This window comes from Mytilus galloprovincialis, chromosome 10 (assembly GCF_965363235.1).
Source record: "Mytilus galloprovincialis chromosome 10, xbMytGall1.hap1.1, whole genome shotgun sequence".
NCBI classification, from domain to species: domain Eukaryota; kingdom Metazoa; phylum Mollusca; class Bivalvia; order Mytilida; family Mytilidae; genus Mytilus; species Mytilus galloprovincialis.
In genome coordinates this window covers 3,379,398-3,395,307 of record NC_134847.1, presented here as the reverse complement: position 1 = coordinate 3,395,307, position 15,910 = coordinate 3,379,398, and the positions used below count along the sequence as shown (strand labels likewise).

The 15,910-nt window shown below is 33.6% G+C and overlaps 2 protein-coding genes across 7 annotated transcripts in view; one reads left to right on the top strand and one right to left on the bottom strand.

Moving 5' to 3' along the window:
- The window catches only part of LOC143049650 (tyrosine--tRNA ligase, cytoplasmic-like), a 52,173-nt gene that overhangs the window by 23,173 nt on the left and 13,090 nt on the right, over positions 1-15,910 (bottom strand). Inside the window, exons 1-3 of one of the 4 annotated variants that reach the window (XM_076223254.1) lie at positions 4,641-4,660; positions 1,332-1,453; positions 619-765 (exon numbers count right to left, since the gene is read on the bottom strand). In XM_076223254.1, coding sequence (XP_076079369.1) covers positions 619-765; positions 1,332-1,397 — 213 coding nt within the window. In that variant the 5' untranslated portion in view covers positions 1,398-1,453; positions 4,641-4,660. Of the gene's footprint in view, positions 1-36; positions 85-618; positions 766-1,331; positions 1,454-4,508; positions 4,661-15,910 lie in introns of those variants that run through there. The other 3 variants (XM_076223252.1, XM_076223253.1, XM_076223255.1) reach the window with 3 other exon arrangements.
- The window catches only part of LOC143049652 (1-acyl-sn-glycerol-3-phosphate acyltransferase gamma-like), a 58,658-nt gene continuing 47,418 nt past the window's right edge, over positions 4,671-15,910 (top strand). Inside the window, exons 1-3 of one of the 3 annotated variants that reach the window (XM_076223262.1) lie at positions 4,671-4,771; positions 12,978-13,141; positions 14,880-15,049. In XM_076223262.1, the coding sequence (XP_076079377.1) occupies positions 12,985-13,141; positions 14,880-15,049 (327 nt within the window). In that variant the 5' untranslated portion in view covers positions 4,671-4,771; positions 12,978-12,984. Of the gene's footprint in view, positions 4,855-11,129; positions 11,569-12,977; positions 13,142-14,879; positions 15,050-15,910 lie in introns of those variants that run through there. The other 2 variants (XM_076223261.1, XM_076223263.1) reach the window with 2 other exon arrangements.

The window sequence follows — 15,910 nt, the reverse complement described above, 5'->3', positions numbered from 1 at the left end:
TCAGCAACTGTTGATATGGCAACAAAATAGGCTTACCTCACACCCTGCATGTAAGAAATCAGCAACTTTTGACATGGCAACAAAATAGGCTTACCTCACACCCGGCATGTAAGAAATCAGCAAACTGTTGATATGGCAACAAAATAGGCTTACCTCACACACGGCATGTAAGAAATCAGCAACTTTTGACATGGCAACAAAATAGGCTTACCTCACACGCGGCATGTAAGAAATCAGCAACTGTTGATATGGCAACAAAATAGGCTTACCTCACATCCGGCATGTAAGAAATCAGCAACTTTTGACATGGCAACAAAATAGGCTTACCTCACATCCGGCATGTAAGAAATTAGCTACTTTTGACATGGCAACAAAATAGGCTTACCTCACACCCGGCATGTAAAGAAATCAGCCACTTTTGACATGGCAACAAAATAGGCTTACCTCACATCGGGCATGTAAGAAATCAGCTACTTTTGACATGGCAACGAAATAGGCTTACCTCACATCCAGCATGTAAGAAATCAGCTACTTTTGACATGGCAACAAAATAGGCTTATCTCACACGCGGCATGTAAGAAATCAGCCACTTTTGACATGGCAACAAAATATGCTTACCTCACACCCGGCATGTAAGAAATCAGCAACTTTTGACATGGCAACAAAATAGGCAACATGTGGTCTGCCTGTTGTAGCTGTTCCCCAATAGATTTTCAAGTCTCTTTCCTTTATAATTGGTGTAATCCTGTCTTCACCCAGAATTTCCTATTGAAAAAAACATTTTCAAAGGATATTTATCTAAACAATTAGATATCAACATATCAGAAACATAAACTCCAGTCAACTTTAGACATTTCTATTGATTACAGTTAATTTGAATTCAATATCTATTCAATCTCATTAAGTGGCAGCTCAGTCATGGCAGTGTTTGAAAAAATTGTTTAGAGGGATCATTTGTTTTACTTCCTTTCAGAAGGTTTCAAAATATATGAAATATTTGCATTTGAGAAAGAAATGATCATCATCCTCTATTTTGTTTTTCAGTGTAAGCATGTATCTGTTTCTACTACTTTTAAGCCTTCATTTAAATAGTTTATTACAAGAAAGTAGGAGTTTCCATCTAAATATTTGATATCTATTATCATGATAATCATCTAGAAATGTAATGATAAATTTCAATGTTTCTTATTGTTCTGTGGATTAATTTATTTTGTGGGTACCAATTTTTGTGGTTTGCAGAAAACTTGCATATTCGAGGATATTATTGATTATCGATCTAAAACACATCTTTGTCACATGTACGAAACATTTCTTTTCAAAGTAAAATATACCTGTAAATTTCTTTTGATCAGTTCAAGTTTCTCTTCAGGGCTGTAGGCAGTTCCATTTTCAGCCATTTTGTTAAATAACTTACTTCTGTCTCAAGAAAGCACAAGTAAATAATTGTATCAAACTGAAAAATAAATGAATATCATAAATATATCAAGGATCAGCATAATCTTATAAAGATATATATTCAGTTAGGGTGAAGGTTGGTAACTAAGTGTTTCTCATTTTTTTTTTATAAATATTGGCTTTCCTGATTGAATGGTTATTACACTAGACATTTTTGGGGCTCTTTATAACTTAAGTGAGCAAAGGCTCTGTGTTGAAGGCCGTACTTTGACCTATAAAGATTTACTTTTTACTAATTGTGACTTTGATGGAGAGTGGTCTCATTGGCACTCATACCACATCTTCTTATGTCTATGTAGTCCCAAAAAAATAAAAATACCACATATCGCAACAACCAAAAGTTACTGTGAAAAATACAGACCTAGAACATCATGAACATGGCTTATTTTACATGAAACTTGATTAAAGCCATACTATCTTAACCCTTTTGATGACGTTGAATCCTGGTTTACCAGAATGGGAATACTTCTTTTTCATTTCCTGCACAAAAACATTTCAAACACAAGTTATCGGTCTTTGTTTAATACCTGTATAAAAGTGTAAGCATGGTGCTTCAGTTGTTAAAAACTGTGTCAAAATCAAACGAAATTTACGGGGTGTTTCTGAATTTTAAAATGAGGGAACATTTTTTTCAAACAATATGGAAGAATTAAAGTCATACAAATATAAAATGCTGTTTTATGTACAATAAGCATTCATTGAGTATTGCATGGCAATACATAGTCCCCTACAGGTTAAAAATTCATTGTAATGGATCTATTACTTGTCATAGTGTAAACTACATAAAAAAAAAAAAAAAAAACCTACCAATAAAATCTTCAAACAATTTACTGAAGAAAAGTAAAAAAATCCAAAAAGTCATTTATCTTGATACAATGTCTTTTACAAATCTTGTAGAACATGAGTTATTTCCCTTTGAACAGAAATATAGTAATTAATAAATCAAAAATTAAATTCTATAAAAATTCAATAAATTGCTAAGCTGAGCGCAGATGGATACTACCGCAGATGTCCAACACTGAAAAGATGGGGCAAAAGTGGACCAGGGTTTTCCATTCATTTTGGCCTAACAGGCCAAAATGAATAAGTAGGCGGTCACTGGAAAGAAGGGGGGTCTGGGGGGGCATGCCTGCCCGAAAATTTTTGGAAATCTAGATTCAAAATCCTGGCATCTGGTGAATTTTAAGACAATATTTCATGCTTGTCAAATTGACATACTACCAGCAGAACTTTTTTTCTAAAAAATTTTGTCTGCACAATTATAAGAGTTTGAATACTGCTATAATTTAAACGTTGACAAAATTGAGCATACTGTTCAAATTCTGTATTGCCCCTCAATTGATGTTTTCTAACTACTAAGTCTTAGTGTCATCATTACATGTATTCTTGTTAAGTGTGACTTAATTTTTCAAAATTAAATTATGTTTTTGACTCTGTCTGACAGCAAATTTGATTTGTAAATATTCCTTTATCGTAGGAAATTTTCCGTATTTGCTTGAAGTATTCAGGCCTGTTGGGTCATATCAAATCAGGAGACAAATGTATTCCATGTCTCCCAATTTAGAGACATCTCTAGATCTGGAGGCTGTCTCCCGATTGGGGAATATTGACTAGCTGTCGAATCTTCGATCCAGCGTAGTGCATTTGAACCAAATTGACAATTATGTCATCAATTCATTCGCGACTATTAATAAAACACAACAGAACAAATTGAAAAATAATGCATGCAAACATAATAAATATGTTTTATCATAAAAATCAACACCTTTGTGTCGCTTAGCGGGGAAAAAATCTGTGATGGAACGTTTCATCGTCAACAGTTCAACAACAAATGCAAGTTTTTAACGACCTTGACATTGCATGACTTGCATATATACTCAATATGTCTCGGGATTTTTCTAATAAGTCTCTTTCGATGGATAACGGCCATGTGTTCCGATAGAAATACAAACCGGAACTCTCAAACGTAAATAAAACCTCTAGATAATAATAAAGTTACGACGTATAGAATAGTCGTATAAGTAAAATATGCACCTATTTTTTTTTGACTGATGACGATTGAACCGGCCAAATAACTGTTTGAAACGGTCAATTTGGCCGGCGGCCGGTTCTTATGGAAAACACTGCTGGACACACTATTCACGCTTGGTACGAATCTGAATTTGGATTGTAATTAAATATTTAACACATAATAGGTTTCTGACACAGAATAACTAGAGTCACAGAACTTAGAATTGATTATATGATTTGAATTTTATTTATATTCAAGTTTTTGTGTTTTTGTTTTTTACACTGTGTTGCGAATTGACGTTCAAAAAGTTTGATTTTATACTGCATATAATATTTGGGAAATTAAAATCTAATAAGATGGTCAGTCACCCTCCCTCAGTCGTACAGGAATCAAGATTACGTACTTATGGAACATAAATTATTTCTATACTACAAAATGTATCCTACAGAATAATAATTAAGGGAGGGTAGGAGGGGTCCTGATCCCGAAATCCCGGGCTTAAAAACACGCAATCCAGAGGTCTCAAATTTAAATAAATTGAAATCCCGACATCCTGAAAGTCGAAATAAGAATTCCGGGATCTCGAAAGGGTCAATCCCGAAATTAAAAACACCTGATCCCGGAGTCCCGATAAAGGTCCTATCCCCCCTCAATGATGATTATGAAAGTGCTGGAAACTTTTAATAGAGCATGGATACAGGCGCGCCTTTTATCTGGTAAATGACGTCATAAAGGTGTGCAAAATTGACAACCTTTTCCGGTGAAAGACATGATTCAAGAAGTGACGTATGCCATAGGTTAAGTGTGAAGACTGAGTCAATATATGATTCTTTGTGTCAACCTCATGAAATGAACATGCGATATCTTTTTTCCTTCATTATAAATGACCATACAAAACCTTAAAAACAAAAAATAGTTTTTGTCTTCAGTATTTTTACGAAATCCAAGTGGACAGATGGAATGATTTTTCTCATTCAAAATTTTGTCATTTGCACTGCAATGTTAGTGATTTTCATAACAAACGAAATATTGATGACTTTACCTGATTAGAAAAAATATTCGTAATACAAGCTAGAATAAATTATGGAATTGTGAAAAAATGTAGCCCACTGCAGGAAAATAGAGGAACTAAATAATTATGACATATGATTTCATCACCAAAAAACGTGTTTACCGGAAGTGAGTCGTAAAGTTTGTAGATGTCGTAAATTACAAGAATTGCAACATCCGAAAACGCAACTGTTTGTTTTGGTTCAAATTTTAACCCATATCCCGCATTGATCAAGTTTTCCAGTATCTATCTGGGTCAGTGTGACAAATGAACTTTGTCCCCTACATTACATAACTTATTTCGTATTTATTTTTCATCTCAAGTGAATCTAACACTGGTAAGGCTCTGTAACATAGACATAATATAGCTACTTTAGTTTAGGTTGGAATGAGTGAGAAATTATCCGGCACAGGCACTTGTTTCTATCCATAGGAAGACCCACTATCAACGTATATTTACGAATGGTGTATGGAACAAAAAAATTGAGACTGAATTGACAGAGAAATAAGGGTTTTAAGCGGAGAGGTGAAAAAAGTAGTTGGGTACCTTCTCGTAAATATACCTTGATAGTGGGTCTTCCTATGGATAGAAACAAGTGCCTTTGGAATCCGGGCCAGTTCGCCCCAATCACGAATGCTTCCATAATTTCTAGGTTGCCCTTTTCAAGTTCGAACCCACACGTTTTCGCCTTTTTTAAAGGTATTGTGTTAAACGAGTTTCTAATGATGTTTAATTTGTGTACTGTATATATAATACTATGTAGTAAAGGATAGGCTATTTTTTTTTCTTTGACACAATCCTACAACGTTGCAAGGCTATTATAACTTTTTTCTGTGTTCCTATAAGGTTGCAAGGCTATTTTAAATTTTTTCTTCTGTATCACTAATTACACTTCTGTGTATTTGAGAGGGGGCTGATGGGTTATTTCCGTTCTTCGTGATCGGCGCATTTTCGCTTTCGTGATCCGTTTTTCTTCAGATTTAATTTTCGTGATTCGTGATGAAACCATTGTTCGTGAATCGTTTTCATTGGAATTTTATGTTCGTTCATCGTGATTGAGACATATATTTCGTTCTCGTGATTTTTTTTTTCATTACGGATCTTCCATGTGCTGCGTACTTTTAACAAAAGTTTCGACTGCATGACAAACAGTTGGACTGATGAAAGATGAGAGATTGTTGTCACTACAGTTGCTTTAGAAATTAGTGTATACCAGGTCGGGAGATAGTTAGAGCGAATAACAGAATGAAACTATGTAGTGTGCCCTATAAACGTGCATATGTATGGTTCTATAGTTTTCGACCGGTGCCAAGAGTTGTATGACCTCAAGCCAACATGCATATTTTGGATGTGTGGAAATTGCCACCAACATATGTCATATAAAATAGACTTAAGAATTGTAGTTGTGTACTTATACGTATCAATGTGTTTTATTATTTATTCTTATATGACGTCTATATTATGTTAACCAATATACTACTCAACAACATCCCCCTTAGCACTCGCTCGTCTAAAATGTTTTAATTTTGCAAATTAACGCATTGTTCCTATTAGAATCGAATTAATTTATGGGTTGGGTGATGTTGTGTACATTTAATCATGGTCTATGACTAGCTTTTATTACATTTTACCCTTGCTAACTCTCGTGGCAAAATTCGAATATGAAGGCACTGCCCATTTTATGATTTAAATAAACAACATCACCCCTCCCATGATTTATTTCTTAAACAAATGATTTTGTATTTTTATAAATCTGTTCAAATATGCAACATAACATAAGTAAAGGCACAAAGGATCCCAATCGGTGATACATTAAAGCCCTTATTTAACAATAACAGAAAGTAAAAAGCGTTGTCGTGCTCAGCATTCCCCATGTCCCTAAATTCGAAGTCCTGCTGAACAGGAATTTTATATTGGAATGCGAGCAAAATCACCTACAACGTAAACTTTATTATTATGAAGAAGCATACCAATTTTGAAATAAATCTGACTCAGTAGGAGCTGAGATAAGGTACCAATACACAGTTAGCAAACATGACATGGTCCATAGTGAACTGAGTTAAAATGTATTTGCAAAGTCAAATGACGTCAATTAACTCGTCAATTCCCATTAACATGTTGTCTTGTCTCACTGTATGCGTTGAAAACTTACATGCTCTTGGACATTTCAAATGCCAATTACCAACTATGTTAGAACATGCCCGGAACTTAATCAATACGGTGTATGAGGGAATAAATAGGAGTGTCCTGTGGGCTGCCTACAACTTTACGCATCGCTCCTCTTATTACCCTATTCCTGAAAATGACATGCCATTGTCGTCCCTGAGTGCTATGGAGCACTTGAAACCAAAAGCCCTGCTGTCAAAGGACCAGGAACGAGAAATGCGTGAGTGGGCCCAGTACTTCAGAAAGTGTGTTCGACAAAGATCAGTACGAAAGCAACGGACAATGTACAACACTGGCACATTACCACTTAATATGTATAAACACACAGTACCACAAGTGAAAAAATCACATTTCCTTCAATAGCTGAAGAAGGTAACACGGACTACGATCAAGTTTCTGAATATGATTCAGAATCAGATGTGGACTACACTGAAGAAACGGACAATGTTATTGACACCCCAGAATGTCTTAGTTTTCTTCAAGTGACAACCAGCAGGAGTGGGAAAACAATCAGGCTCAGCAGTAAATTTTATTGACAAAATAAATATATATACTTTATAATCTCTTAGTTTAGCCTCAAGATAAAACACAGATGTGGTTCCGTGGTATTTACGCCAGTACAACATTTCTATGAAATATTATTATTATACAATAAAAGAAGTCAGAATGTGACTGTTTTTAACGATTTAATTTAGAACCTGGGAGAATTCAACATGTAAACAAGTAATGAGCCAGTAATCTATACTATTAAACGAGAAGACCACATTTTTGGTGTCGCTTCTCCTCTTTCCACAATAAATTAATCAACACGCCTCTGTGTCCTATAGGTACAGTGCATAGTCGCATTTGTCATCCATTCATATGATTATTCAGATTGAGTTATTTTGGGAGAAAAACGAGAAAAGGGCATCCGGATATTGCCCCGTCATTGGACAAAATTTTAAGTCAGATTATACTTCCGGTTTGCGTTTTTCTGTATACTTTGAACATACATATTATACTACGAATAAAGTGTATTTTCAGAATTCTATCTGCTATCATTTTCAAGTTTACTATCCACGGTGGTCACAGAGTCTATTAAATAGGGAGGGTCTGTAGGTATACTATATCAATGACCACCATGGATCGATTAGAAAACTTAGAATTGAAAGTAAATACACTTTATTTATATATAGATACAGATAATCGCTAAAATTATTCATGTGCACTTTTGACACCTTTTCTGAATTCAGTCATTAAATCTTTTATAAAATTTATTGATTACAAAAAAAAGAAGATGTGGTATGATTGCCATGTTGACAACTCTCCACAAGAGACCAAAATGACACAGAAATTAACAACTATAGGTCATCGTACGGCCTTCAACAACGAGCAAAGACCATACCGCATACTCAGCTTTAAAAGGCACCGAAATGAAAATGTAAAACAATTCAAACGAGAAAACTAGCGGCCTTATTTATGTACAAAAAATGAACGAAAAACAAATATGTAACGCATAAACAAACGACAACCACTGAAGTACAGGCTCCTTACTTAAATGTTCATAACATACTAAATGTATATTCATATTGAAATTGATAGAAAACCACACATTGGGAATTTTGGAAATAAAGGAGGAGGGATTAAAAAAAACATTTTCCTGTCCCCAATAACCTATAATGATTTATGCGGTGCATTAAGTTTGCGCGCATTACCATTACATTTGCGCGCAAAAATCATTACGTTTGCGCGCAGTTTTTGATTACAATTGCGCGCATTTTTTTGACAGGTAAACTCAGGTAAAATACTATACTACTTATTTATTTATAATTTGTTCAATTATTTACAAGCATAAGTACTCATTCCGTTAGTCCCCTTAGTCCCCTGCTCACCAAAGATGAGTTGGAAGTGGGATTTCGAGCAAGGTGAGTCCGTTTTGTTATGCACAAGCACTAAATCGTAGAAATATATACAGATAAAAATGTTAAAATTCTATAACATAGCTAATCTTAAAGGTAAAAGTATTGATAAATTCATTACTTTACATTTCGGTACGTGCCGAAACTCCATGTTTGTGTCTTGGTCTAATTTACTAACCAACTTAAATTATTTACTAATTTTAAAAACGATCACTATTCGTTGAAACACTTTTCACTCTGAAATATTCGCAATGAAGTTACATGTATGTCTTTTAAAGCTATACTACGGAGTTCATAATGATCACTTTATAATTTATTTTAGAATTCAATATGAACAATATATAATTTGAATTAAGAAATACTTTCAAAATTAAAAAGTGATAGTCATATTTATTATGAAAATTAAAAAAAACATATAGTCAATTAAAATTTAATTTAATTTTTATTTATATTTTTACCTGAGTTTACCTGTTAAATGAATGCGCGCAAATGTAATCAAAAGCTGCGCTCAAACGTAAAACATTTTAATCCCCAAATGCGCGCAAACGTAGTGCGCCCGATTTATGATACTTTTGCTGAAATTCTCCAGTCATTCAATATTTCACAAAATTCTTCCAACAACACATACTTTAAACTACGCTCTGAATGCCTGCGATTTCGCGGGTGTGTTCTAGTGTATTTGATTGTAGCTTAATTGCACCAATCTACAACACAAACAACCAGCTTCTGAATCTCTATTATCGAGATTGATTGGTGATACTCTTTTTATATTTTCGTGATCCGTGATCATGGAAATTTATTTTCTGTGACTCGTGATTGACAAAAAAATCAACTCGTGAATCGTGATGAGACCCCCCCATCAGGCCCCTCATTTGACTATTTGCATGAAAAGATGAACATGTAGCTAGATTACCCGGATTTATTTTTTTACACATAAATCCGGGTAGTCTAGCTACATGTTCATCTTTTCATGCAAATAGTCAAATACACAGAAGTGTAATTAGTGATAATTAGTGATACAGACCACAAAACAGTTTGTACTAATTAGCGACAGGAATAATTTTAGCGACAAGAATACATATTTTTTTGTATTCAAATTAGTTATTCCAAATAAATATTAAAAGAATATGCAAAAGAAAACAATTTTAGCAACAAGAAAGTTAATATTGATAGAAAAACAATTGAAACACTTTTTATCATTTATTATGCATATAGTATTGATTGAAGATTAAAGGAAATTAATGACAATCTTGAGTTTTCAACAGGTGTTCACTATTTACAATGATTGTATATTCTGGCGCGTGTAGTTGTATAATCTGACACGTGTACAAAGTTGAAGGTGTTAATTGTAGCAATAAAACAAGGAACACACGCCTCATTATCTTTAACATATATTATTCTTTATATTTAATAAAAAAAACCTTCACAATCCCTTTCTTCCTCACAAATGTTTACTTTCTTCATCTATCAATATAATAAAAAAAAATATCAATTTATTTCTGCTCGTAAAAAAAATATTAAATGCATATATTTCTTTATATTTAATAAAAAATGTTTTCTTGTCGCTAAATAGTCTTCTTGTCGCTAAAACTATTCTTCTTGTCACTTCTTGACGCTTCTTGTCACTACTTGACACTTCTTGTCTCTAATTAGTGAGACCCTTTTTCTGTGACGCCTTAAGCTTCCTACAACGTTTCAAGGCTATTTTATTTTTTTCTGTGTTGCCTTCCTACAACGTTGCAAGGCTATTTTATTTTTTTCTGTGTCGCCTTCCTACAACGTTGCAAGGCTATTTTATTTTTTTCTGTGTCGCCTTCCTACAATGTTGCAAGGCTATTTAATTTTTTTCTTTGATGCCTTCCTACAACCATGACAACGATGCAAGGCTGTTTTAATTTTTTTCTGTGACACCTTTCCTACAACATTGCAAGGCTATTTTAATTTTTTTTCTGTAATGCCTTTCTACAACGTTGCAAGGCTATTTAAAAAAAATTCTGTGTTGCCTTCCTACATGTCCTACAACGATGCAAGGCTATTTTCTTTTTTTTTTTGACACACTCACTCACTCGGTCCTTCAACGTTGCAAGGCTATTTTAATTTTTTTCTGTGTCACCTTCCTACAACTTTGCAAGGCTTTTTTCTGTTTTTCTTTGACGCATTCCTACAACGTTGTGTATTGTACGGGATCAGTGCGGCCATGAAAAAGATGTCATAATGACTGAGTTGATAATTTTCTGTGTGAAAAAATATATTAATTTAAAAATGTTCCAGGTCTATATAAGGCATATATTTGTGATATTTACATACACTACAGTTGTCATTTTTGTATTAAATTAAAATACCAAATTATTTAAAGTACAATGTACATGTACTATTCTTTATTTTTCACAAGGATCAAATAAATGTCCTTCTTTGTGTGTAATTTTAATTTGAAAAAAAATTAACAATCATTTAATATTCTTATGCAAGAAAATATATCCGGGTAGTCTAGCTACATTTGTACATGTTCATCTTTTCATGCAAATAGTCAAATACACAGAAGAAAAAGGCTTGTAAGCACATCTTTCAAATATGACACTTTTCTAGACCACAAAACAGTTTGTGCAAAAAATGCTGCAAAGAATTATAACCATTGAAATTGTTGTAGCCCACTAAAACCCCCATGGTGATTTTGAAAAGTTGGCATGTACCGGTAGGATCTTTCAGTTTTTTATTTTAAAATTTTCATTGTTTTTACTCCTATTAGGAACGATATATATTTGGGTGACTTGACACAACCTAATTATAGCTGATTTAATTTGAGGTCATAGTTAATTAATAAATATCACGAAAACTGAAACTGAAAATGTGTAAAAAAAACTTCCTAGCTATTACATGTATCTTAATAAGTTCTGATAACATAAAAAAAATATGTCATTCAAACTAAGTAATAAGTGATGTCAGTCTATCGAACTTGTAATCTGTCACTTCAAAGGAGTAGAGGTCAAGTAAGTATAGTAAGGACCGATTTTTGCCTCAAATTTCAGGTTCTTCTGATGAAAAATTTTGGACACTTTTTAAACATTTAAGTCTCTATTTCAGTCGATTCAATTAGTTTCAGTAAAAGATTTGAACTGATTTAGTCCTTAAAGATGCTCAAATATAAGCTTAAGGTGGTACCTAACACTACAGGGAGATAACTCTGCAAAACCAGCTAAACGTTTTGATTACGTTGTGTTGTTAAGGGAATATTAAGCTTCTCAATGATCAAAATAAGTGTTTGTCAAACTGCTATATAACCAGTGTAATTTTTCTGATAAAATGGTTGGTTCAAATTTTTTGAAATTTTTATATTTTTGTCAAAGGGTCAAAGTTAAAATACTTTTTCAAAATTTTAAGAAAATTAAACGAGCCAAATTAATTTTAGTTAAAGTGTTGGGTACCACCTTAAATATGATAAATCTGTCAAATATGCCATAATATGTCACTTTTCAGATGGTTTTTGTCAAAAATGAAAGTGGCAGCATCCATGTTCACTCTCAACCTTTATATATGTTACATGTAGGTATTACATTGTATCATGAAATAAGACTTACATTTAAATATTAAGAATGGATACAAATACTGCCACTTCCATATTTAAGATGAAAACCGTCTCAAATTTAACTAAAATACTAAAATTGTGAAGATTTCAGTTATATATCAAGTACCCGATAAATGTCATTATATTGCCAAAATCAACCCATATTTATGTCACAGAAGTATTCTTCTTCCAATGAATAGTTAAAAGTTTACACTCTAACAATTTTGTAAAACTGCTTTATTTTGGGGCCAAAAAGGGGTCTTACTGGACCTACACCTTTGTCATAATCATATTCACTTTATCAAAGAATGCAAACAGCTTTTGAATAAACTACTTTTTATGTACTTTTAGTCCGATTAAATCTAGCTCTTACTATTCACTAACACTAAGTCGCTTGTAACATTCATAAAATTGAGAATGGAAATGGGGAATGTGTCAAAGAGACAACAACCCGACCAAATAAAAAACAACAACAGCAGAGGGTCACCAACAGGTCTTCAATGTAGCGAGAAATTCCCGCACCCGGAGGCGTCCTTCAGCTGGCCCCTAAACAAATATATACTAGTCCAGTGATAATGAACGCCATACTAATTTCCAAATTGTACACAAGAAACTAAAATTAAAATAATACAAGACTAACAAAGGCCAGAGGCTCCTGACTTGGGACAGACGCAAAAATGCGGCGGGGTTAAACATGTTTGTGAGATCTCAACCCTCCCCCTATACCTCTAACCAATGTAGTAAAGTAAACGTTTTTTTCATGGACTGTATATTCAGACCCAAATATGGTCTATTCTAATTAAGTTAACTAACTCCATAACAATGTTTTTTCAGAAAGAAGATGATTGAATCCATTTTTTACTTGCTATTTGTATACATCTACCTTGTTAGTGGACTGCTTGTCAACTTTCTACAACTATGTTCCATGGTTATATGGCCATTCAATAAAAGTCTTTACCGAAAAGTCAACTGGTGCTTAGTTAGATCTTATTGGAGCCGTAAGTATCTGTGTAGATTTTGAATGCAGATATTATTTAATTGATGCATAGTATAGAAGGTGAGAGAGTACGTTGATTGTAACCCCAAGATATCATCATTGATCATTGTCAACATCAACTAATCAAAATATAACATTTTAACGTGACGTCATATATAAAAACATAAAAAAACACTCAAAAATAGAAATTTACGCAAATGAGGACAGTTAACAAGACAAAAAGTTGATCGTAAGCTTAGGACCTGATGCTACATGCATCTATTGACTGAAAATTTGTAAAGATTTGTTACTGTATACAACTCAAATCTAAAGTTTTAGTATTCTTAGAAAAGCCTACATTGATTATGTTGATAAAATCTGGTGTAATACACAATGCACACTTCAGAATGAATATTCCATCAAAATTTATATAATCATTGGATCATTTAATTTACACTAAATATTTAAATAGATATAAGAAGAAGTGGTATGAGTGCCAATGGGACAACTCTCCGTCCAAGTCACAATTTATAAAAGTAAACCATTATAGGTCAAAGTACGGTCTTCAACACAGAGCCTAGGCTCAGTGGCTCACACAGAACAGCAAGCGTTAAACCATTCAAACGGAAAACCAATAGTCCAATCTATATAAAAACGAGAAACGTGAAACACTTATGAACCACATCAACAAACCACAACTACTGAACATCAGATTAAGGCATATTAAGCATTGGACTCAGGTTTTTTTACGGAATTGATGATAGATGTAAATAAATATTAATCAATCTTACCAAATTAATAATATTTCTCCATTTTGAAATTGTGCGAAACAGGTTTTTTAATAACTTTAAATAAAAATCATCTGATATTTGTAGTAAGTTTCACCACTTTTGCTAATTTTTTTTTTGCAATGTTCACACACTGTTTTATTCACAAATCATTGTCAATATTATGTAATTTGATGACACTGTCATATAAATGAGAGGAAATTTTAGCATGACCCTGTTTTTGAAGGCGAGACAGAGGAATGTGAATACATTTTCCATTGGATGACACCAAGTGCATGTAAACAAAATGTAAGGAAAATTCTACTATTTGATATGCACTGGTTTTAGATAATATAGGCCATTCAAATTAAGTATTTCTTTTATGTTTTTTATACGACCGCAAAATTTTTTTTGCATTGTATAATGCTATCATGGCGTCGTCTGCGTTGTCGTCCGAAGATGCATTTAGTTTCTGGACAATAACTTCAGTTTTAGTTAATGGATCTCTATAAATTTTTACCAGAAGGTTCAATACTACTAAAGGAAGATTTGGATTGATTTTGGGGGTTATGGTCCCAATAGTTTAGGAATTAGGGGCCAAAAAGGGGGGCCCAGAATAAGCATTTTTGTAGTTTTCAAACAATAACAAGTGTTTAAGTGTATGAATCTCTGAAATTGTACCACAAGTTTCCATACCATGAAGGGATGGTTAGTATTGACTTTTGGTGCAGAAAGGCTTTCTAGTTGTAATACCAGGTTTAATCCACCGTTCTCTGCAGAAGAAATTGCCAGTAGTCCTGTACCAACACAGAAATATGACAGATCTTTGTTTGAGCTTTTGATTTTGCCATTTGGTAATTAGGGACTTTCTGTTTTGACTTTGCTTGGAGCTCAGTATTTTTGTGAATTTACTTTTTACCTTTTCAAGTATTACATTCTTCTGTGTCCACATTTGCAAAAAGTTGTTTTGATGTTTATTTTACATTTTTACAGAATTTACTTTTGTGGCAGAATGGTGGTCTGGGTGTGATTGTATACTGTACATGCACCCTGATGAGAGAGAACACATAGCTACAGAACATATCGTTGTCACAATGAACCATACATATGAAATTGATTGGTTGATGGCATGGATTATAGCTGAAAGATACGATTTAATTGGTGTAGGTATCTAAGCGGTTTAATTGATGCAATGTTTGAAAAAACATAAATAGATAGGAAAGTTTTTTCATCATTATGATTTTATATTTTTTACTTAAGTGTTTGACAGATTTGATAGAATTGAGAATTGAAATGGGGAAATCAGAGAAACAACAACCCGACCAAATAGCAGACAACAACTGAAGACCACCAATGGGTCTTCAATGCAGTGAGAAAGTCCCTCACTCAGAGGCGTGCTTCAGCTGGCCCCTAAACAAAAATGTATACTAGTTCAGTGATAATTGACGCCATACATGCCATATTAAACTCTGAAATATACACAAGAAACTAAAATTTAAAACCATACATGACTTAACAGATCGCGGCTCTTGACTTTGGACAGGTGCAAAAATGTGGCGTGGTTTAACATGTTTTTGTTGAGCCTGCGACTTTTGTCGCAGAAAGCTCAACATAGGGATAGTGATCCCGCGGCGGCATTAGCTAACTTCTTTAAAGCTTGATATTTTATAGGGCGGAAGACTTGGATGCTTCATACTTTGTATATAGATGCCTCATGTTACGAAGTTTCCGTCAGTCACATGTCTAATGTCCAGGTCCTCATTTTCATGGATCAGTGACTACTTGAAAAAAAATTAAGATTTTTTGTAATATTAAATTCTCTCTTATTATAAGTAATAGAACAACTATATTTGGTATGTGCGTACTTTGCAAGGTCCTCATGCCCGTCAGACAGTTTTCACTTGACCTTGACCTCATGTAATGAATCCGTGAAGGTTTTTTTGGTGGTCAAGTCCATATCTCAGATACTATAAGCAACAAGTCTTGTATATTCGGTGTTCGGAAGGACTGTAAGGTGTACATGT